This window comes from Poromitra crassiceps (genome assembly GCF_964638095.1).
Source record: "Poromitra crassiceps genome assembly, chromosome: 6".
In the NCBI taxonomy this organism is placed as follows: domain Eukaryota; kingdom Metazoa; phylum Chordata; class Actinopteri; order Beryciformes; family Melamphaidae; genus Poromitra; species Poromitra crassiceps.
This window is the reverse complement of record NC_139627.1, coordinates 63,991,387-64,016,741: the sequence shown is the minus strand read 5'-3', so window position 1 is coordinate 64,016,741 and position 25,355 is coordinate 63,991,387. Positions and strand designations below refer to the sequence as shown.

The following is a 25,355-nucleotide window of genomic DNA, read 5'->3' as shown; positions in this document are numbered from 1 at the left end:
TGTAGGTATTTCTGGAATTCCTTTCCCACACAAATCTACATTAGCAAGATGTCATTTCCTGACATATGAGCTGACCAGCCTCTCTAACTTCTCCAGCTTTGATAATGGTATCTGATCTACTGTCAAGGGCCAGATTGGCTGAGGGAAGAGGCCAAATTTCAAATCTATGTCCTCAATGCCTCCAACTAGCTGCTGCCTTCTCCTGACCAGTCATTCATATTTGGATCATACCACCTTCCTAAGCTTTTCACAGGCTTCTCTAGAACTGCTGCTGTAGCTTCCTCATCTATGAAAAACCAAAATTACACCTGGCAATCTTTTGTCCACGTCTTATGAGGCAAAGGTTGCAAGAGTATGAATATAAGATTAATTCATCATAACATTCCTGATTCATTCTCAACAAAACAATGTTTTTATGACGGTCTTTCAAACTGCAGGTGAAATGTTGCCTGACATGTTACCATTTGAAAAATTGACAGTAGACTAATGCTATTCAGCATAACCAACTGTGGTCTGACACACAGGGCTCCTTGCAAACATGTAGACCTATATGAAGTTTGGATGGTCCAGCAATAAACATTGAGCAAATATGAAGAATCCCTTCCTGTTTGTACCTTCTTTTTTGTGTCACAGCCAAACATTTCAAGCATCTTAAGACGACAAGATGACATTTCTGTGACACAAAGATGATGTAGGCAGTTGAAATATTTTATGTGTAAAATCTGGTGGGGATTAGGGAAACTTTGTAGGAGAAATTAAAATAAATATTTGCTTTTGCAAGGTGGTGACGGCACTATGTGATAGTGAATGAATAACAGAGCTCCTCAATAATACCATTCAAGTTATTCATATTGTGATATAATACATTGGCTTCTTTAACATTACTTCTGATCATTATTTTCCTGCTGTAAAAAAAAAGACAGGGAAGAAGAAAAAGAAGCAGAAGAGAGAAGAAAAGAAGCAGGTAGGTGCAGTAGCTAAATCACTCATACCATTCTTCCTGTCGATGCATTCAAAGTGTTGCTGAAATCTGACACACAGAACACACACAGAGCAGCAGTAGTAACTCAAGGACTGCAGGCTACTTATGTACTTTCTATGTAAGGGCACTTTACTTGAGTATTTCCTCCTATTTTTGAGACTTTCTACTTGTACTCCACTACATTCCAGAGGTAAATATGGTACTTCTTACTCTACTACATGTATCTGAGGGGTGTACTGTAGTTACTACAGTGGAATCCGCTTATAGTGATCACGGTTATAGTGATCAACCGCTTATAGTGATCAAAAAACTTGGTGCTGAATCATTCCTATACATTTGCTGTTTAAATATCTCTCACTGCTCTTTGTAGCTAATCCATATATGACGTTATTCCATATGAGCGGCAATTGAATTCAAATGAAACAGCCACAATCAGACAATTACCGTAATACTGCGTTTCCCAAAAGCTTATTAGCGCTAAGAAGCTTATTTAACCCTTCTTAAGGCTCCCGTAAGAAGCAAACGCGTTTCCCAATTGCTTCTTAGCCTAAGATGATCTTTCGTTAAGAAGGCTGCGTTTCCCAAAAGCTTCTTAGCACTAAGAAGCTTCTTTGACCCTTCTTAAGGCTCCCGTAAGAAGCCAATGAAGCCAACGCGTTTCCCGATTGCTTCTTAGCCTAAGATGATCTTTCATTAAGAAGGTTTTGTAAGAAGGGTCTGGGGCATTCTTAACACCTTCTTAACGACGAAACACTCACAGATTCAGCCACGTCAGGCAAAAGGAGATAATAATATAGTGTCCACTGTTGTGTTTTTCCCCTTTTCCTTTCTTTCATGCACCCTTTAGTGTTTAAAATTGGGGAACACTTGAAAATCTCTCCTCTATGTAATATGGTTACTTGTGTTTTAAATGTTTTACCGTAGGCTATATTCCTCTAATCAGAATGGATTCCTTTTATAATAAGAATGTTGTGGATTTATATAGCACCTTTCACAGAACCCTTCTTAAGAGCTGTAGCGGCAATTAATTTGAAATGCCTTGTTGATCCATCAAAAAATGAGTTGCTCGTTTTTAAAATGAATAAGGATTTGTTTATTCCATCATCAGCTCCCCTCTGTACAGAGCGTCACAAATCATCCAAAGTTTGTGCAAAGAACATAAACATTGCATCTCAATTATACCCAACTCCAGCCCCCCTCCGATGACTGGTGACTGGTACAATTCCATCTGATGTTTCCCAAGAAGACAAAATAAGACCCTGATCTTTACAATAAGTCAAAACAAAACCTTCTATGTACCGGAGAGACAAAACACAATGTTATCTCCTCCTCTCCAGGTGGAATGCCTTTTCGACATAACAAACAGCTTCTCAGAAGAAACACTGAAAATGAGTGCCTGAGATGTCAGCTATGTGTGTCAGCTAGATCATAATTAAACAGAGTCAACAATGATCAACAACCAGTCAATAAGCAGTCAATCAATCATTTTACTCTGACAGAGCCTTCTTTAGCGATGTGTTAAGAAGGCTGTTAAGAAGGCGTTTGGGAAACACTTCTTTGGAGCCTTCTTAACTCCTTCTTAACTCCTTAAGAAGCTTCTTAACTCCTTAAGAAGGTTCTTTGTTGGGAAACGCAGCCAATATCTATAGGCTACACTAGGCTGCTACACAACAGACTGAGGCTGCATTTCCCAACAAAGAAGCTTCTTAAGGAGCTAATAAGCTTCTTAAGGAGTTAAGAAGGCTCCAAAGAAGTGTTTCCCAAATGCCTTCTTAACAGCCTTCTTAACACATCGCTAAAGAAGGCTCTTAAGAAGCATCTTAACTGGAGCTGTCCACCATCTCGGTGCTGAAAACAAATCAATCGATGCCAGGCTAATCAATTGTTCCACATAATTACATGCTCCCAAATGACGTTTTGATGTAACAAATGGCGTCCTACTCACCCCATCAATAAATAACGCTAAAAATTAACAAGCGGAGAAACGAGGCGATTATAATACTAATTGCGGGCTGAATTCCATTTCCCTGCTGTTCTGCCTACCTATTCCAAGTAGGATAACGTTGTGTATCATTAATTTGCAATGTGTATGTAATGTGCTAAACAAATTAAATAGCCTTGCTCGCATTGCCCATTACAAATATTAAACACCAGGTTCCCCCAAAAAAGTATCATTACACACGTAGAAGAATATCTGAAAACGTCAACTAACTGACGCAAATAATGACCAATGACCTGGATAAAAGTATCCCTGAGTTGGAGAGTGGCTATATTTGTTGATGTGCATTGTTTGTGTGTGTGCATTTGATGGGGATGAACTACTGTATCTCATAGTGTTTGTGCATGCAAATGTGGGATGGTTGTAGAACAGGATATCTTAACCTTTTTTAATTCAAGGCCCACTTCTGATTGTTAAAACATTTCTGAGGACCACCTTCCCAAATAAATGACACGTTATCATTGTGATATCTTGATGTGAGAGGTCCTCTGCGGCCCACTAGATGGCACTCTGAGGCCCACCAGTGGGCCACGACCCAGTGGTTGAGAAACACTGTTGTAGAATAACCTAATCGTGGTCATGTTAAACTTTATTAAACATTATTTATTTCAGACATGGACTGCAGTTCAAATTGCTTTATATACACAGCATACAACAAAGGGTAAAGTAGGAGCGAGAAAACACTACAGAGCAGCATCACAATTAAAATTTAAATGTAAGCGAACTTGGGTTCTGTGAAAGGTGCTATATAAATCCACAACATTCTTATTATAAAAGGAATCCATTCTGATTAGAGGAATATAGCCTACGGTAAAACATTTAAAACACAAGTAATCATATTACATAGAGGGGAGATTTTCAAGTGTTCCCCAATTTTAAACACTAAAGGGTGCATGAAAGAAAGGAAAAAGGGAAAAACACAAGAGGAACAGTGGACACTAATATATCTCCTTTTGCCTGACGCGGCTGGATCTGCCAGTGTTTCGTCATTAAGAAGGTGTTAAGAATGCCCCAGACCCTTCTTACAAAACCTTCTTAAGGAATGATCATCTTAGCGCTAAGAAGCTTTTGGGAAACGCAGCCTTCTTAACGAAAGATCATTTTAGGCTAAGAAGCAATCAGGAAATGCATTGGCTTCTTACGGGAGCCTTAAGAAGGGTCAAAGGAGCTTCTTAGCGCTAAGAAGCTTTTGGGAAACGCATGCCTTCTTAACGAAAGATCATCTTAGGCTAAGAAGCAATTGGGAAACGCGTTTGCTTCTTAAGGGGGACTTAAGAAGGGTTAAAGAAGCTTCTAAGTGCTAAGAAGCTTTTGGGAAACTCAGCCTGAGTCAACTCTGACCTGCCGTGGATGTGCTTAGAAGAAGAGAAGCGCTTCTGTTTGGTAACAAGAAGAAGAGAAACACAGAAGAAGAAGGGACCCACATCCGGGTTGACTCAGTTTGTTGTGTAGCTATGGTGTAGCAGCCTAGTGTAGCCTAAAGATATTATCTGATTTCAAGATTATGGATGATTAATTAGAATTATATTGCCGCTCGTATAGAATAACGTCATATATGGTTTACAAAGAGCAGCGGGAGATAAAGCGGGAGGTGCTATCTATGTGACGGACAGGAAACAGAGCAGGATGTCAGCAGCACAGAGGTACGTCACATAGCTAATTCATGTTCTCTCTATTATATAATAACGTCGCTGTCGGGCAGAAAACTCGAATATCCAAAACAACAACTTTTCAGTAAGTAAAGAACAACAACTGTGTGCTCTTAAAATACTGAACACCACGTCATCAAAGTTGGCACATGTGTTAATTATGGTCACTTTCCCGCTGGATGTGTCATTACATTAATAATATCTTACCTGGATAAGATCAAATTATGTTTATGTTATCAGTCTGACTTGGAAGCACTCCCTCCTGGCCAGGCAGCTGCGCATGGTCCTCCCCTCTGGAGTGCACATGCACGAGCCGCAAAGCTCCAGCCACGGGGGCCATCCAGCGGACTCCAATTTGCATGTTTAAACAAGTTTGCAGCCTAGGGATAACTCCGAAGACATTTTATTGATCTATTTACATCAGAGGAAGGATTAAACAAAATGATATCAGAAATCATGACGTCTGCCCGTGTATCTTTTCTGGGTATAGAGTCCTGCCTGGGGCGGTACAGACGGAGGTAAGGGAGGAATTTTGAGGTTTGAGTGACAGATTGAAGGCGAAAATGGCGTTACCAGAATTACTCACAAGATCGTTTGAATGCTTTTCCATTGGTTGCATTTAGTAAAACCCACAATATACGTGAAAGGTGACCAGTGGCATTGATTCATGACAAAAAATTAAAATGTGAAAAAATTGATATTCGATATACTCTCTCTCTGTCTCTGTCTCTCTCTCTCAGCTCTCTCTCTCTCTCTCTCTCGCTCTCTCTCTCTGTCTCTCTCTCTCTCACTGTCTGCTCTGGATGAGCACAGACACACAGTGTAGCTGTTCATTCATGTCATGATGTTATTTCTGCGTCATCATTACAAACTAAATATCAGTCTTTCTTCAATGAGCCTGATGCAAAAGTTCTTCAAAAGGAGGTATATTTTAAGTTCCTTCATACGTCTTCACCGCTCTCAATTAATATTGTCATTGCCCTGTGCGTAATGCTCCAACAAAATCCAGCACATCTTTGTCAGACTGGGATCCCTGTGTGTGTGTGTGTGTGTGTGTGTGTGTGTGTGTGTGTGTGTGTGTGTGTGTGTGTGTGTGTGTGAGAGAGAGCGAGAGTGAGACAGAATTCACATCTTTAATAAAGGGTTAGTCTGCTTGAATTGCAGCTGTAAGTTAGTTAATAATGCTACTTTGTCACTTTCGGACCCGCCCACAATATTTTCCTAATCTGCCAACCCAGACCACCCGTGGGGCCCAGCGGGATTTGGGTGGGGTTAGGGTTAGGGTGCGTAACCTAACCCTAGGGACGCTCGCTCGTGCATCACTACAAGATGCTGATTAAACTGCATCATTATAGTACAGGTGTGTCTTGGGCTGGTCAGCTCTGAAACTCCTGGTTCAGTAATAAATTATTCTACAACAGCTACCTTATACCTTACACCAGTCAAGTCCTGCTTTTCTACCCACCAGTAATGAGCTGAAGTCCATGGAGTTGGGAATGTTGAAATTATCATGAAATGTTTGCATTACTCTTTAATCACCTCTCATTGATTTCATCTGTTGTGTGTTCATTCAGAAACTCAAGTTCAACACAAATCAAATATGAAGAAGACGTTTCAGTGCGTGTTTGAGGGGATGGCTGAAGCAGGAACCTCATTTCTGAATCAGTTCTACACAACACTTTACCTGACAGAGGGAAGGAGTCAAGAGGGCAGTTATGAACATGAGATCAGACAGATTGAAGCAGCATCCGGAAACCAAAGATCAAAAATACCAATCACATGTGAAGACATCTTCAAACCCTTACCTGGAAGAAATAAAATAAATAAACCAACCAGAGCAGTGATGACAATGGGAGTGGCTGGCATTGGGAAAACAGTCTTAACACAGAAGTTCACGCTGGACTGGGCTGAAGACAAAGCCAACCACGATATACAGTTCATATTTCCATTCACTTTCCGAGAGCTGAATCTGCAGAAATATAAAAAGTTCAGCTTGGTGGAACTTATTCATTGCTTCTTTCCTGAGATCAAAGAAGCACTAATCTGCAGGTTAGACAAGTTCCAGGTTGTGTTAATCTTTGATGGTCTGGATGAGTGTCGACTTCCTCTAGACTTCCAGAACGAAATCCTGACTGATGTCACAGAGTCGACCTCAGTGGATGTGCTGCTGACAAACCTCATCAGGGGGAAACTGCTTCCTGCTGCTCGCTGCTGGATAACCACACGACCTGCAGCAGCCAATCAGATCCCTCCTGAGTGCTGTGACGTGGTGACAGAGGTGAGAGGCTTCACTGAAGAACAAAAGGAGGAGTACTTCAAGAAGAAATTCAGTGATAGGGAGAATGTCACAGAGGAGCAGGCCAACAGACTCATCTCAAACATCAAGGCTTCACGAACCCTCCACATCATGTGCTACAACCCAGTCTTCTGCTGGATCACTGCGATGGTTCTGGAGTATCTGTTGAAAACCAATGAGACATTAAAGATGCCCACGACCCTGACTGAGATGTACGTCCACTTCCTGGTAGTTCAGTCCAAACGGGCGAACAAGTATTATGGGAGAGCTGAGACAGCTCCACACTGGACTACAGAGACCAGGGAGATGATGCTCTCTCTGGCAAAAGTGGCTTTTGAGCAGCTGAATAAAGACAACCTGATCTTCTATGAAGCAGACCTGACAGAGTGTGGTATTGATGTCACAGCAGCCTCAGAGTACTCAGGAGTGTTCACACAGATCTTTAAAGAGGAGCGTGGTATGTACCAGGCCGAGGCCAAGATGTTCTGCTTTGTCCATCTGAGCATTCAGGAGTTTCTGGCTGCTGTCTACATGTTCCACTGTTACACAAACAGGGACAAGGAGGTATTGATGCCATTCCTGGGGGAGGACTGCGGTAGATCTGAAGACAGTGAACCATCCCTCTATGTCTTCCTGCAGACAGCCATGGACAAATCCCTGCAGAGTAAAAATGGGCACCTGGACCTCTTTGTCCGCTTCCTTCATGGCCTCGCACTGGAGTCCAGCCAGAAACTCTTACAAGTCCTGCTGGGTAAGACAGAGAGCCAACCAGAAAGCATTCAGAGAGCCATCAGCAACCTGAAAGAGATGGCCATCTCCAATACCTCTCCTGACAGAACCATCAACATCTTCCACTGTTTGACAGAGATGAACGACCAGTCAGTGCATCAGCAGATCCAACAGTTCCTGAAGTCAGAGAACAGGAAACAGAATGAACTCTCTCACATGCACTGCTCAGCTCTGGCCTACATGCTAGAGATGTCAGAGGAGGTTCTGGATGTGTTGGACCTGCAGGCCTACAACATATCAACGAACAGACGACCGAGACTGATCCCAGCTGTGAGGAACTGCAGGAAGGCTCGGTTAGTCCTGATGTGATACCAACAGTATAGAACAGTGTAGACAGAGGCACCTTCAAACCTGACACCATCAGAATGACATTAAAGATCTATAGTTCCTCAAACATACACATAACTGTTGCTCTACACAGCAGTGGTACACAGTGTTGGGCATAACATGTTAAAAAGTAATCTGTCATTGTAATCACATTACACAAACTTTACTTTTTCCTCTTCCAGGTTCAGTTTCACATTACAGTTGTTGATCTAACAGATCGGTTGTTGCTTGAGTTTCATTCTTTAGTCTAACTCTTTATTGGTGTAATAACTATGAAAGATCCCCCTTGTCTTCTCCTGCCTTCAGTTCATGTCAAAAATACCAGAATTACATTTATAGAATTCCTATCAATTATGTTGACATGGCAACAAATTTAATTTATTAAATCTTGAGTCTTGAATTACAGAGAGTGAACGAGCCACAGTGGAAAATAGGACTTGGAAAGTTGGAATTTAATGCTCAAAATGCTGCTGATCTGAAAAATCCCAGCTGAGAGCGTCAGTTCTTTGGAGGTGCAGCTTTGTTGTTGTTGTTGTTGTTTTAGTTTTCTTCCCAGCTGAGACACTTTGGTTGCTATGATACAGAATATACATGGAAGTAAAATGTCGGCACAAAGTAGAGCAGCATACTTGCTCTGTAGATGAAGGGAAGGCTGGAGCATGTAGGGAGAGAGGATGGACCCGCCGGTCTGTGTGGGTTCATGAGATTTTGTGGGCGAGGAAACATCTCGGTGAGGAGCTACCATTGTTTGGTTCAAGCTAAGCTAAGCTGTAATTTACTGAATGTAACATAGCACAGAGATATACATTTAGCTGCTGTAGCTTTTGTGTTATATTTCTGTGCTATGTTACGTGCAGTAAATTGCAGCTGAGAAGCGGTGGAATTCATGCCTGCCTGTGCAATGCATGTTTAACTCAGATACCAGTGGTGTTTGCCCCACCCCTCCTCCACTGTGATTGGACGACTGGGTAAAAAGTGACAGTGATGAGCGCAGCATTTTACCCAAAGTTGAACATTTTTCAACTCTCGCTGACCAGAGAAAAGCCAAACGTGAACGCACTCAGCGCAGAATAGACCCTCAGTGCTCTCGTCACACTACTGCCGTTTGCAGCATAGTAAATATGTGGCACTCCCATTGCAAACAATACGCTGGCCTCAGGGGGGGAAAAAACACTTTGGTGGACACATGAGCGATCTGCTCATAAATGTCGGTGTTCTTCTTTAGTATATGTCTGATGTATTTCCATCTCCTCGTCCGTATCTGTGTGCTGACATTTTCTATGCCAGCAATCCTCTGACCTTCATTGCTCATTCGTATTGGCCAGTATATCTTTAGTATCTTTCTTAGTCAGCTGTGTACAAATACATCAAGACGATGTTCATCAGCTACCATCATCTTCCATGTCTCACATCCATATAAGATACTGAGATCACAGAAATGCTTTGATATAATTACAAAATTGTATCTATTATTTTCGGTTCGGTTACTGTTAATATTATATTTTGGAAATATTCAAATTCTATCATGCAAATAGAAAGTAGTAGCAGCAGCAGTAGTAGTAGTAGTAGTAGTAGTAGTAGTAGTATGCTGTATATGTTTTAATTGGAATGCTAGTCTCAGCTCTGCTTTGATAATCTCTCATTTTACATTCAATCTGTAAACAGACTTTCTGCCTATGAAGTCTTAAGGGGGGGACATACTCCAGGTGAGCTTCCAAACGTGAAGGCTGTGTGGCCATTATGACATCATTGCGGTGGGGGCGAGGCCTCCGCAGCCGTAAGTGCGTGTCACCAGATTGTTCTGGCAGCGTGCCGCTCCGCAGCTCCCCTGGGAGCGCTGCGCTTCGCAGGGACAGGAAGAGAAATTAAATGAAGAAGTATGCACACTGAGCCATGTTTTGACCACGTTTGCGGAGCGCCGCCTCACGCTGCCTTCCTGGAGTATGTCGTAAGTTTTAAAGACCTCAGCTCTGAAGTCCAATTTGTTTTGTATTCAGATTGATGGGCTGCCGCTTGTCAGAGACGAACTGTCAAATCGTGGCCTCAGCTCTGAAGTCCAACCCCTCCCACCTGAGAGAGCTGGATCTGAGTAACAACAACCTGATTCAGGATTCAGATGGGGAGCTGAATTCAGAATCAGAATCTGCTTTATTGTCCAAGTATGTACACAATCACATACAAGAAATTGTACTCCGGTTTGCTTTGCTCTCATAGTACTGACTTACGAAAAAATAAAGTTGTGCACAAGTTAAACACAGGGAGGGCAAAAGGGTACATTTAGACAATAGCAAACATTTACAATAACTATACAGTAAGTGTGGTGTAAAGTGTCTCTTTTAAATACAATATAGGAAAGAATGTACATGTACAGTAAATGTAATAAGCCACAGGCTTAAATCGCATGGTTATATGCCGATTACTAAAGTAAACATAGAGTGTGTGTATATGTATATCTATATGTGTGTGTATAGTTATTCCACAGTTAGCATAAGCTAAGTGTTCAAGTGGCTGTTTTAAGAGTGATCAGAGTGATGGCCTGTGGGTAGAAACTGTTTTTGTGTCTGGTGGTTTTGGTACAGAGTACAGCGTACAGGAGTGGAGCAGCTCGCTGCTGGACTGGAGAGTCCACACTGCAGACTGGAGACTCTCAGGTCAGACACCATATTTAATAATGTGTTGATGTGAATATTATATGAATATTGTAATTTGAGGATTATGTCGCTATAGAGTCTTTCCATCTGAAATCAGACAGGATCTGGTTTTAGAGACTTATATCTGAAATTCTTCTCGTGTTGTTTTCACACAATCCTTTTGTATTCAGATGAATAACGATGAACGTTGATGATATTCCCCATAGTTTTAAAGTCCCTGGCAAGCAAAATGCACCAAAAGCTTGCAACTATGTAATTTAGGGTCTTATGTGCCTAATTGTAAGTGTAGCCATGGCACTAAGGCCCAGACAGAACAAGGTATGTACCAGACTACACCACTCTGGGAATTTCACCCATCAAAGTTAATAAAATACTCAACATCAGGTTTGGTAAAGGAAAGGGACGTGTTGTTCCAGTTCAAACAAAAATATATTTTATTTTGGCTCAGGGCAGATTACTTGCAATGACTGAGCTGCAAGATACAAATCAGGTTAAAATATTTATTTATTACAATGGATTATTTAAAATGAATGAATTACAAAATGTATAGAAAATGTTAAAATGCCATTAAACAGACCCTGCCAGTACAGCAGGAGCATGCTAGTGGAGTCCTGCAGGAGAAAGGGATTGAGTAAGCGGAAAGGAGTAAGCGGAAGGGAGGTCAGAGGGTTTCACCAATCACCACCACCAGTAAAGTGAGAGTCACACCAAACTGAAAATGAAATAAACAGCAAAGTCATCAAAACAAAATTATACAGGACAAAAACAGCAGTGGCAACAGAGCTCCTCCTTCCACGAAATGCAGCAGAGCTAGGCCACACTAGGCCATGCGAAAGGCCGCCCAATCGTCAGGCTCCCTCATTCCTTGGAGCCTACGAGCTACGGAGACCGACGTAGAACAACCATGTCGTGCTGTACAAGGGCACGGAGAAGAGCTATTGCCAAAATAGGAGAAAAGTAACGAGACAAAGAACACAACATTAACCACTGAAAAGTATTAACGAAAGATACTACAGCCAGCCATACTGCATTACCTTCAAATACAGCAGTACTAGGCCAAAGTGGGCCATGCAGAAAGCCACCGGGAAACCCCATCATTATGCTCCTCGTTGCTGGAGCCTACGGGCTACGGTGACCAACCAAATAATGTAGTGCTGTACAGTGTGTGTATGGAAGAGCTAATGCTCCCTCCAGCTAGTTCTGGTCCCACTGCCATGCCTGCAAAAAATGTCAGGGAAGTTATATTTAACATGTACTGATAACTTTTACAATAAAAACCGATAACCCTTTTGAATGAGCTGCCAGACTAAGAGCAGTGGCCTAATAGAGAGCCCCAAGGATGATGTATTTTTGTAGTCGGAACGCGGAAGTCCAGGACTTCCGGGTTCTTCACTGTTTCTGCCTATGGGATTTTTGAATGGGTTTTTGGCGCGATGCTTCAAATAAGGTCTCTGGGCAACGCAAGCTTAATCAAACGCGAACCAGTATTCAGCGGGATAATCTTCACACATGAGGACCACTTTCATGAGTTTTGAAGTGTAAATATATATTACCCCGGGCTGAACCAGGTGAGGGAAAGAGAATTTCCGTGTTGTCCTTTGAAGTGATAACGTTATTGACGTATAATATCCCCGTCGACTGTAGTCTCATTTAGCCGTTTGCTAGCTAGCCTTTTAACGGCACGTAAAAGCTTAAACACTCATAAAAGTGGTCCTCATGTGTGAAGATTATCCCGCTGAACACTGGTTCGCGTTTGATTAAGCTTGCGTTGCCCAGAGACCTTATTTGAAGCATCGCGCCAAAAACCCATTCAAAAAATCCCATAGGCGAAAACAGTGAAGAACCCAGAAGTGTTAGCATCGATGTTTTCCGGACTCATTCCTGAGGCTCTCTATTAGCCAGGTATCCACCTTTTCTGAACCACCTGTTCTGAATGGGGATGATTAGTGGGCATGGCAACACTAGAGGGGAAGTCTCAACCCACTACATAAGCATCAAAAAGTTGTAGACATTAGTTTCAACCCAAATCCTAAATATTGCCATTTCCCTGTTTTTACTGTTTGCTGTTGGGGTTGGAGTGGGCGGTACTTAGGGCTCATTATGTTCTATTTTTATCCCGTCATAAAAATGTATCAATCATAAAGAAGCTCTCAGTTGTCTGTCAAACCTGAGTTCTATTTCATCCCTGCTGACCGCCAGAGGCGGTGCTTAAGCACTGAATATTCCCCTTCGCGCATGCGCAGTTCGAGTATGTATACCAACAATGTCACCTGTGACCCCCTGGATGACCGGACAGAGGTTATATCTTCCGGTGTCATCAGGGATCATTCCCTTTTCAACTTCTCGCGCGCAGAGTGCTTTTGAAAGCATTACGAGATACTTCATATTAAACGTACATTCCGTTGCTAGTAGTTCCGCGGCCGTTGTTGGTCGGGGCAGCGAACGTTCGCCCTCCAGGAGCTGCGACGGAAATCTCTTCCTCATATGAGAGGAGTTATTTTTTGTTCAGGTGGACGCTGCGGCGTTCTTTCGCCGGTAAGGCAGTGTTTTCCACTTCCCTCTCCGGACAAGGTGAGGTGACTTCATAATTGTTTGCAAAGCTGTATCTTCAACGATACCTACTGCTGCAGACTTGCCGGTGAGTGTTGCGTTGCGCAGCCTCCTCCCGGCATTACAAGTGTGGTTTGTTTAAAAAAAAAAGAGTAACGTTATCTGTTACTGATGTTTGCCGGAGGGTTGCGTTAGCGCTTCCCGGTTGTTATTGGTTATCGTTATTGTTATGTAACTTGAATAAACCTCTGTTGGGGAAGGCTGCGTGTGCGCTCCCTCTTCCCAGCATATGGCCTCATTTTGTTCATTAACGTTATAGCTTCAGCGCTATGATGAGTGTTTTTTCGTTGTAAGAGTGGTTAAAAAAAAAAAAAAAAAAAAGAAAAGAAAAAAGAAATAGCCTCTGCTGGTGTAGGCAGCGTACGCGCTCCCTCCCCCCAGTATATGGTCTCATTCTGTTCACTAACGTTATAGCGTCAGCGCTGTGAGTAGTGTTTTCATTTTGGATGAGTTTAGATGTTGTTTTGTTTGGTGACTAACCACTGCTAGTGACAGTAATATTAATTAATATATATATGAATTAATTACATTGTGTGTATATATATATACTGTGTATGAGTAAGCCTCTGCTGCCTGCTGGTATAGGCAGCGTACGCGCTCCCTCCCCCCAGCATACAGCATCTACAGTAGGGACCAGTTGCGTCCGTGCTCTGGGCTAACTGTGAAGGGTGTGCATTAGCCGGTGTGGTGGTGTTCCTAACTGGTGCCACCATGATGGATAATGCACATTATTGCACATCCTGTGAGGCTCCTCTGCAGCCAGAGGATGGCCATGATCTCTGCCCCGCGTGCCTTGGTCCTGTGCACCTGAGGGAGGCACTGTCGGACAATCCATGCATGAACTGCAGCTACATGCCTATGGCAGTTAGGGCTGTCAGACTGGCAGAGCTGGAACACCCAATGGGCGAAGGTGACATCCCCCCATCGGGCCAAGTGTCTCCGCTCCAACGTAGGAGCTCTAAGCGTCTGGCTGAGGCCGCTGCGGTTGGACCCTCCAAGAAAAAGACGAAGTCTGACCGCAGTGGGCTGTCATCAAAGGTGGATCAGCTGTCCGCTGAGCTGGCCCAGATGAGGTCCATGCTCATGGCTCACCAGCCTGGGGTCCCTTCAGAGGAGGCTGAGGTGCCCACTCCTCCAATGCCGGCGCTTGCCCCAGAGGAGGATACACTCTCCCTGGCAGCTTCTGCGACTCACTTTCGTGATTATGGGGAAGACTCATTGGATGGGGTCTCCCGGGCCTCAGGGCCGGGCTCCCATTCCTCCGCTCACAGTTCGCTGGCTGAGACGGAGGACCGCCCCATGCGTACGGTCATGCGCAGGGCGCTAGATCACCTACGCATGGATATACCGCAGCAGGCGGAATCGGCTCCCGCAAGCGCCTTCTTCAGGCGCAGGCCAGCCTCCACTGCCTTTGAGGTCCCTCACTCAGTGGACTACATGAGGGAGTTGCAGGCCTGTTGGAGGGACACTGGAGCTTGCTCCCGTCTCTCTGCTGATGGTCGAACCCTGGCAGACATGCACGACACGGCAAGAGTTGGCCTGGATCACATGCCAGCTATGGAGCCTGCCATCGCATCCCTCATTGTTTCCCCCGATGAGGCTCTGCGAAGGGATGCTAGGTGCCCCCGACCCCAGTGTCGGATGACTGACGAACTTCTCACAAGGGCTTATGGTGCGGGAGCTCGGGCCGGTCGTATAGGCAACTCCCTGTCACACCTCATGCTCGCCCTCTCTGCTTCACTACAGGAGGGCAATGTGAATGCTGACTCCGTGGCCTTCTGTGATGCGTCACTGGAGGCGTTCGGCCTTATGTCCAGGGAAATTGGACGGATGATGTCCGTCCTGGTCCAAACTCGTCGCCAAGTCTGGCTTTCACAGTCTAATTTGACTGAGGCGTCGAGGAGGACTCTCCGTAGCCTCCCAGTGGAGCCAGGAGAGATGTTCGGGTCAGCGGCACAGGAAGCGCTGGAACGAACCATCCAGGCTGGGCAGACCAGGCAGCAGCTGGCAGGTCTTCGCCGTATGCCTCCGCCCACCAGGCCCAGGGGCCCCTCGGCTGCTCCCCGAGCCCGCTTTCCACCACCAGCGCACATCAGTAGCCGTCGTGAACCTCAGCAGTACACGCAGAGGCGGGGCCGTGACTTTCGGCCCTCCAATCGGCCTCGGGCCCCGGATCCTGTCCGTCCCCCCTTCAGGGCCCCTAGGGGCCGGGGGGGCGGACATTGAAGCCGCGGGGCCGGCTGTCGGATATTTTTTCCATCAGCAGCTCAGGTACTGGGCTGCTCATGCCCTGTCTGTCAGTGTCTCATGTCTGAGGTGGAACTCAGATGGCTCGGGGGTCACTCTGTGGCCAAACACAGCATTCCTCCCTAAGGTGCTGTCGCACTCACACCTCAACCAGCCAATACGGCTTGCACGATTTGACCCCCCACCAGGAGAGAGGGGGGACAAGCGGGAACTGCTGTGCCCAGTGCGGGCCCTGAGAGCCTATATTACAGCTACCATGTGCATTCGACAGTCAGAACAGCTCTTCCTCTGTTATGGTGGCCCTAACAAAGGTTGCGCTCTCTCCAAACAGCGTCTGTCCCACTGGATTGTGGACGCTATCAGCTATGCCTATGGGGCGAGTAACCGCCTCCTGCCATCCGGCGTGAGGGGCCATTCTACCAGGAGTGTCTCCACATCATGGGCTGCCCTGAGAGGGGTATCCCTGGGGGACATATGTGCTGCTGCCTCATGGGCGTCACCAGACACTTTCTCCAGGTTCTACCGGGTGAATGTTGCCACTCCCCATCCACTGGGCGTGGTCCTGGTGCCAGAATCCTCTGATTCTACTCATTGAGGTGGGTACTCAGGATTCCTCGTGACTTTGCTGGTATAAGTCATTCAGTGCTTAAGCACCGCCTCTGGCGGTCAGCAGGGATGAAATAGAACGAAAGTTACGTATGTAACTACGGTTCTATGAATCCCGAATGACCGCCAGAGCGCTCTGTCACTCAGAATCCTCGTGTGCTCGCGAGAAGTTTCTGTAGGAAATGATCCCTGATGACACCGGAAGATATAACCTCTGTCCGGTCATCCAGGGGGTCACAGGTGACATTGTTGGTATACATACTCGAACTGCGCATGCGCGAAGGGGAATATTCAGTGCTTAAGCACCGCCTCTGGCGGTCATTCGGGATTCATAGAACCGTAGTTACATACGTAACTTTCGATTTAAAATATGCTGCCCCCTCCAGCCTGAGACGTTACTTGCACATGTGCTCAGCATTTACCAGTCCAGGGACTGTGACTCGCTATTAGGCTCCAGGAAACCCCCGCAACTTCCAGCGCGACTCAGCTGTTGACGAGTGCCCACATTCGGGCTACAGTTGAAGAAGCGGGTCGGGGACACACTTCGACTTTAGCGAGAGACAAATCGCAATTTTTTAAATGCATGTTTCAAAATCTCATCGCGGCAGTTCTTTATATGTACACATTTTATGCTCATGTTTTTGTTTCAATCATGAGAGGCCAGTTGGTAGGATTTGACAAACTTTATTTAGCAATCGGCGTGCATGGCAAATACTTGAGGCAAGAGGAGGGCGCCTGCATAGGCTAGGAGATTATCCAAAAGGAACATCTGATTACCGGAGGTTAATTGAGATCTGCAGGCGCCGGTAGTTGATTGTACTTTTCTGGCCTTCGACCTTTTTAGCGACTTACAGCTATTTGCGGCTGGCGCTCCCAACTCGGTCGGGCCTTCGATCTTGGTACGTACTTTTCCTGCCTTCGACCTTTTTAGCGACTTACAAGCTATTTGCGGCTGGCGCTCCCAACTCGGTCGGGCTTCGATCTTGGTACGTACTTTTCCTGCCTTCGACCTTTTTAGCGACTTACAAGCTATTTGCGGCTGGCGCTCCCAACTCGGTCGGGCCTTCGATCTTGGTACGTACTTTTCCTGCCTTCGACCTTATAGGCGACTTACAAGCTATTTGCGGCTGGCGCTCCCAACTCGGTCGGGCTTCGATCTTGGTACGTACTTTTCCTGCCTTCGACCTTTTTAGCGACTTACAAGCTATTTGCGGCTGGCGCTCCCAACTCGGTCGGGCCTTCGATCTTGGTACGTACTTTTCCTGCCTTCGACCTTTTTAGCGACTTACAAGCTATTTGCGGCTGGCGCCCGCGACCTTCCTTTTGCACTCGGGGGATGGCAGGAGTATGCTAACTAAATGAATGTCTCTGCCCTTCAAAATCTGGGACCTCAACCTGGGAGACACATTGGCACAGGGAGAAAGAAAAGGCATACCAAATGGGATGGCGGGCGTGGCGGACGCCAGGGTGTTCATCTGGGCGGGTTGGGCGGTGGTGGGGAGCACATCGGCTTGCTGCGTGGGCGGGGGCAGGATCGGCTGCTGCGCCGGCTGGGCTGCGGCGAACGTGGGGGGAAAGGGGGGGGGGTTTCCAGGGCCCTCAGACGAGCCTCTACTGATCTGCTCGCGTCCATCGACTTAATGCTTGCATCTAGCAGGGACAGCAGAATGGCTCTTGACGACCCCTGTCGGCTCGGCGGAGCTGCGAATGGGGCCGTTTCCGCTTCCAGGGCGGCGGCCTGGAGGTCAGTGCGACCAGGAAGGACATGGCGTCTCGCGGTGGCCCCGCGGCCTGTATTTCCCCGGCGTCTCCCCGCTCTCGGGGCGGCTGCCTCTGCTGGTCTTCGTCCGCGGCCTCTCGCACGTCCACGCCGAGCGGCCTTCCCCTCCGGCACGCTCGCACGCGTTCTTGGGCGTCCGGGCGCACGCGGCACTTCGTCATCTGCTCTCCTTCCACGGGCCGTCGCAGTGGCGCGCCACGGGAACGCGCGCCGGGCCTTTTCATCGTGGCTGCGTTGGCGGCCTGTGGTCCGGCCGCTTCGCCAACGTCTTCATCAGACATCTCGGAAAGCAAGTACGCGCCGTGGCCGATCCGGAACAGGGTCTCGTTGGCTAAGCTGTCGTCGCTGTCCATGGACTGCTCTGGCTCGGAGCTCGACATGCCAGAAATGGAGTGGGAAGCGTTGAGGAATCTGCGGGGAATATCTGCGGGGAATTTCCACGGGTAGAGAAGGCTTGAGGGTGCTGATTCGGTCTCCAGATATGGTGCAAAACAACGCTTCGGAGGACGCTCAAGGGAGATGGACTGCTGAGAGCTAGCGGCTGCTATGATCGGCCAGAGAGAGAGGTGACGTATAACCCTTATATGAGGATTATCTGACGTCATATTTGACGTCATAGCAGGCGTCATGCTAGGGCTTTGAATGACCACGTTATGCTAGAACTTGACTGACGTCAGGGGATGATCGGATTATGCATGAAATATGGTCTGGAGACCTCACATCTTTGATGGGCTATTTTCGTAGCCTGGTAAACCAGCCGGTCACGTTAACTCCAATCACCGTAACAAAACAAGTAACGTCATCGCACTGTGCTCTTCAGTGCAGAGCCAGCCACTTTAGCATGTAGCAACATTAGCAAGCTAGCAAAGTAGCGTTATGGCTGAAATTATTTTTGCTAAATCCAAAAAAATCCAGAAAATCTCCCTCTTTTTCACTGCCCAATGTTGGCAGGTATGTGCGGAAATCTCTGTTTGAGCGAGCGGAGCTGCTCCACGTCCATAGACAGGGTTGGGCATGTCATGCAGAATACTCGACTCTCATTGGCTATTGGCGAGCATGCTGCAGACTGGCTGCAGCATTTTTGCATCATACGGTCTCACAGCAGAGAAACAGCATTGAGAGCATAGATGAATATGTGTTGAGCAGAGAGATTGCTGCTCCTAATTTGATATACTTGGCAACATTCAATTCAGTTCAAATTTGACTGTGTGTTTAATAACCAATTCTCCTGTGGTATGACAAACTCAAAACACATATTTATATTTGTTTTCCAGGGATTTTAAAGACAGGAGTTCAAATGGCTTCAAAATGGCCTCAAATTCCTGGGAGGGGGGGCAACACTTTGAAGTGAGAGAGTAATTAAATATCAGGCTTTTATTGTGGTAATTACCCAGAAAATATAGAGCACACAATCACCCAGGTATTGATCCAACTATGGATACACAATGTATTAAAGGTATTTTCTTTAATGTATCTTCAGGGATACAAAGGTATCTGGTATCTTTCACAGTTTAAAGCTGCATTCAGCAATGTTTTTGTGTGAAAATAATTGTTAAATGCCACTATATTATGACAGCAATAACTGAAATAATGTTTGGTGAGTAACTTGGAACTCCCAACCCCCCACTGTCCTCTTTATCTCTCCTGTAGCCCTGCATGAAGGGTAGACATATCTCTGCAACTGTAACTTGTAGAGACTCAGGGGTGGTGGCATTGGATTCAAAGTGAAAAAATACACAATAGTCCTTTACAGGCATCGCGATCTGACCTTCTGTTTCCCAGAAAATGTAAACATTTCACTGATTGGATAGTGGGAGGTTGATGCCTAATTGTTATCCAACCAGAGAAATGTTTACATTTTCTGGGAAACGGAAGGTCTTTTTTTTTTTTACAATCCTGAGACAGAGGCGTGACAGCCTGTCTGGTTTCAGATGGAAAGACTCTATAAGGCCGACATGATGCTGATCCACACTGACAACTTTACTTTACTTTACTTTATTTCATTTAGCAGACGCCTTTATCCAAAGCGACTTACAACAAAATACAACAAGTTCAAATTAATTACAGTATAGGCAACATCAATTATAGAATTAAAAAGAAAACATAGCAAGCAACACAAAGTGGCACAAAAAGGCAGACAATAAAATCGCACTTATGAAACGTCAATTCCAGAAGGGCCGAGGTAAATTCTGAACAGGTGAGTCTTTAGTCTACGCCGAAAAATCGGCAGCGACTCGGCCGCCAACATGCTAAAGTCCATTGGTTTATGAAACACTGGATTGTTGAAAGCTTTCAGGAATATTTTATTTTATAGACACTTGCTTTATTCTTTATTCAGATTGAGTCACTGCAGTTTGTCAGAGATTCACTGTAAAGTCCTGGTCTCAGCTCTGAAGTCCAACCCCTCCCATCTGAGAGAGCTGGACCTGTCTAACAACAACCTGCAGGACTCGGGACTAAAGCTACTGTCTGATTTCCTGGAGAGTCCAGACTGCAGACTGGAGACTCTCAGGTAAAATCACTTTAAAGTGTATCTCTGTTGATTTGACACATTTCTCCAAACTAAGGTCCACTCTCTCAAAACAGGTTTCCTGAATCTGCAAAGGTCGCACTGCAGATTTTACATGAGGATTTGAGTTTTATTGATCGATCACAGCAGTGAAGTTCAGTGACTGAGAGAAGATTATCCATGTAAGGTTTGATGCATGACAGGGTGTCCATTATCAGAAATTAATGGACGTGGAGGCGTGAACCATCCGAGGCAGATTAATTTCTGATAATGGACACCTCAAAGTGGATTAACCTGCTTATACTGTGGTGACTTGCCAAAGAAACAGGAATGAGACCATCAATTTATATTTTCATTTGTTTTGCCATCAAAATTTAAAGTTTGTCACAGGGCATAAGTTCCCCTGGTAACAAAATACTTTTTGATGTATTTTCGCCCATCTCTGGCAACATGCCCAATTGAGTGACATGCAGGCAGGCAAGCAGACAGACCAGGGCTAAAGGTTGTGTTCACACACCTGATTATCTTTTAACCATGTATATTTCCATGTGTTTTGCGATCAAAATGTTAAGTTTATGATAAGACATAACTCTGATCCCATCGTAACACATGGGCAACCGACTAATACCTGGAACAATCATTAGCATCCCATCAGCTTATCATGCAATGGAAACATTGTTCACTGCTCCAAGTAGACGAACCTTGGATACCAGTTAGCAATGGCACATAATTTAGTCCACTCAGCTAATCAGAGAAGCCTTTGGCTAGGAACCAGAAAAGCTAACATGCTAGTAACTTTCAAAGTCAATATTGTTGTGTACGGTTGACAACCCGTAAATATAATTTACACTATGTTTAACAACAAGACAGGCTAGATATCAAGCCATGTCATTGTCCCCAAATCAATAAAAAAGATCACAAACTATAAGATAGGCTCTGTCGGCCCCAGCCAAGGATTGTGGTTTATAGCATAAAGCTTGCGGTGTCCAGGCAAAAATGTCCACCAAAGTGCCTTGGAAAAACTGTGAGATTTAACGAACTGCTTTATTTAGTTGAGTATTTTACCAGTTTTAATTACAGAGAGCGGGTTTTTTAGAGAAGGAGACCTCTTACTATGATTCGGCTCGGCTCTGTATAAAAACCTTGTGAATGACTAACACTGACAGACCCCTAACCGACAAACAGGCTGAACTAACAAGTGTCAGCCGAACACAGCCGACAGTGTGGCTAGCAACACCGTCCACAAAACTCCATTGGGGAAACAGTGACTTTTTAACGACAAGGCTTTAGATTTCATTTGTGAAAACATTTATCTTCCAAAAGGAAATAAATCATAATCAAAATGCCACAAGGACATTGGCTAATCACCACAGAGCTGCACAAATCAGTTAATTTGGGTGGTTTCTCCCCAGTATGATGTCATGTTATAATCTTGATTCTTCATATTTCCAAAAACGAAAATCAGATTTCTAAATAGCCATTATTTTTGATAAACTGATCACACAAGGTTAATCTAAATAAATGGTTACTTTGACTATAATTTTTTTTATAGCACACAAGGGTACTCTAAATGGTTACTTTGACTATCAAATTGTTTTCTTCTAAACTTTGATAAAAGTGCCATATTAACCCTTAACGGCAGTAGAGCAGAACGACTGTCTGTAAAATCCTCCATACGGGCTGTTGTAGAATGTAATTTGTATCAATAACATCATTCTTCATCCGCATTAACCAGATAGCATCTCAAGCCAAAAGAGACCGGTGACCAGAAAACATTAGGGTTGTCCTACAACCCAGGTTTTACGAGTGAGAACGAGAGCTCTCACTAGTGCCTTAAACGCTGCAACGCAGCCCTATGGAAGACTGTTATTTTGCTCCAAAATTACTTTTCATTAAAACCTGACCACCCACCCGTAGGTGGCGTGGTACCCCCTGGGCCTGACACGGATCCACGTGACTACGTCACGTCCTGCCAGCCCAGGGAATAATCACTCTAATTTCTTCCAGCCCGCTGAGATCCGACGCACCCCGTGACGCATCGACACAGCAAGGCTGGGTAGTGAGAGCTCTCGTTCTCACTCGTAAAACCTGGGTTGTAGGACAACCCTAATGTTTTACTTCGTTTCGAACTCAAGCTCTCACTAGTGCCTCCATTCAACCGACCTTGCTGCCGGGAGCACCCCACAGGGTGACCCGAAAGGCACCGGTGAACCACGGCCATATGGCAACGTTTATGCCTAACCGTCTGACATATTAGAGTGGCAACGATACTACTTTCTTGCCACCGACAGCACCGCGTGCGCGAACTGCGCACCGGACACGTCGAGACTGTAGTACCTGACCAAAGTGTGATGAGAGGACCATGAGGCCGCGGCACACATATCCTCCACCGACACACCGCGCAACAACGCAGAGGATGTCGCGCATTGATACCCTCCTGGGGAACCTTGCCCACGGCAGAGTATGCCAACGCGATCGCCTCCACTATCCAGTGTGATAAGCGATCCTTGGAAAGGGGTCCGCCCTGGGCCCTTTGCCCAAAGCAAACCAACAGCTGATCTGTAATGCGTAAAGAACGCGTCCTGGCCACATAGGCCGAGAGCGCCCTTACGGGGCACAGCATGAGCAAACGTCTCTCCTCACCCGTCTCTAACTGAACGGCGGGGGACAGAATGCTGATAAGTCTATGACCATAGACCTAAAGCTGACATTAATAATCTTAGGTTGGTAAGCCGGGTTAGGTCGCAACGTAACCCTGCGCCCATCATTACCACACAGGCCTGCTGCACCGAGAGGGCAATCAGGTCACCAACTCTCTTTCCTGACGACAAGGCCAGCAGCAGCGCGGTCTTTAAGACAGAACCCTTAAATCGGCGGAGTCCAAGGGCTCAAATGGATGACCCGTTAGCCCGTCCAGCACCGTAACCAGGTCCGATTTGGGGAAAAAACGCACCGCGACGGCGGGCGCAGTTTAGGCGCCCCCTTCATGAAGCGCAAGACCAAAGGGTACGCCCCCACGGGGCTCCCTTCAATTCCCATATGGCAAGCAGAATCGCGGCTACGTACACCTTAACGACTGCGGGGACTGACCCGCGTCAGGCAGGCTCTGAAGGAAACAGAGAACTGGTTGCACACTGCAGTTCACTGGATCCACACCCTTACTTGCTGCATAGTGCATCCCACATTATCAGGCAAGCCCTGGGCTAGCAACTGGTCCGGTTCAGGAGCCAGACCGCTAGCTTCCACCTGCCTGGGGAGGGGTGGAACACCTCCCCCTCCGCCTGGGATAGGCGATCGGCCCGTACCGGCAACGCCCATGGCGGATCTTGCGCCAGGGAAACCAGGTCCGCAAACCATGTCTGCCTGGGCCAAAACAGACTAAAACGAGCCGGAGGCCCTGTTCCCTCACCCTGTCCAACACCTGACGGATCAGGGGGGTCGGGGGAAACGCATAGTGCCCCTCCCTCGGCCACGCCTGCGCTTTTAGCGCGTCATGACCTAACGGGGGCTGTCCTCCTGGATCGAGAACCACAGTGGGCAGTGTGTCGCGTGCCGCGATGCGAGAGATCGACGCAGGCGCGACCAACCCTGGCCCAAACCTGTTCCATCACCCGAGGGTGGAGGCACCACTCCGTATAACGGGGATTGCCTCGAGACAGCAGGCCGGTCGTAACTCCGCCGTCCCGGCAGATAGACCGCTGACACTGAAAGGAGACGGGGATACACCCACAGGTGAATCCCCGCTATGGTTCAGCGCCCCCGACCGCACACCGCCCTGTTTGTTCAGGTGGGCGATCGCTGTCCTATTGTCCGAGCGAATCAGCACATGGTGCCCATGTGTGAGCCGCTGGAAGTGTTACCTCCGCAGGCCGGGGGGACTGCGGAGGCAACGTTCTCTTTCGAGTCTGGCCGCACGCGGACTTGTCCGGCAGTGCGGTCCCCAAGAGAGCTCCCAACCAACAATGGGCCCACGGCGCCATTGATGGTGGGCTTGTCCTGAGGCAGAGCCCGGCGAATCGCCTTCAGCTCTAGCACGTTTATGTGGCGAAGCTCCTGAGCCTCCCACCGGCTGTTCGCCGAAAAATGCCCGCAAATCGCACCCCCTCCCCAGAGGGAGGCGTCTGTGCGAATCACCATCCTGAGCGGGACAGGGCCCCACCGAGTACCTCTCGAGAGGTAACTGGGGTCCGCCCATATAGCCAGCGCCTGCCAGGCCTGACCTGTCAGAGGAACCCTGCGATGACGGTCCCCGGCCGTGTCCAGGCGAAGCCTGAGAACCATATTTGGACCACGAGAGCATGTGTAGCCTCCCTAGCGGGAGCACATGCAGTGCTGAGGCCATCAGGCCCAACATCACTGTGCACTGATGCACTGACACCGAGGGCACAGACCTAACGTCCTTGGCTTGCTGTCCGAACCATGCGAGCCTGTCGCTCTGGCGAAAGGCTCGCAGGAAGTATAGCTCGAGCCCCAGGAAGGTCGCCGCCTGCGCTGGGACGAGGCAACTCTTCTGCCAGTTCACCAAAAACCCTAAGGTTTGCCGGTGATCGGTCACCACCTTGGTATGTTCCGCGGCACGGACCCTCGAGTCGGCCGCTAAGAGAACGTCGTCGAGATATAGGAAGACGCGGATCCCCCTCGCGCGGAGGGGAGCCACGGCTGCCTCCACGCACACCGTGAGGGTTCGCGGGCTCAAAGACATGCCGAATGGCAAGCCACAGAACTCGTAAGCCTTCCCCAGGAAGGAGAACCTCAGGTATTTCCTGTGTCTCCTGACCATGTGGACATGGAAGAACGCACCTTCCAGATCCCTGGAAGTAAGAAATCCCCCTGTCTCAACTTGAACAGGCGGGGAAGAGAGCATTCGGGACGGGACTTCCTCAGCGTCTTGTTTGAGACGCCGAAGGTCC

The 25,355-nt window shown here is 46.8% G+C and overlaps 1 protein-coding gene across 1 annotated transcript in view; it reads left to right on the top strand.

Moving 5' to 3' along the window:
• Positions 1–25,355, top strand: part of LOC310778030 (NACHT, LRR and PYD domains-containing protein 12-like) — a gene marked incomplete at its 5' end in the record, with an annotated part of 58,652 nt that overhangs the window by 5,060 nt on the left and 28,237 nt on the right. The window contains 5 exons of the mRNA XM_083638345.1: positions 920–964; positions 6,205–8,008; positions 10,040–10,201; positions 10,622–10,693; positions 20,275–20,448. Coding sequence (XP_083494471.1) covers positions 920–964; positions 6,205–8,008; positions 10,040–10,201; positions 10,622–10,693; positions 20,275–20,448 — 2,257 coding nt within the window. The remainder of the gene's footprint in view (positions 1–919; positions 965–6,204; positions 8,009–10,039; positions 10,202–10,621; positions 10,694–20,274; positions 20,449–25,355) is intronic.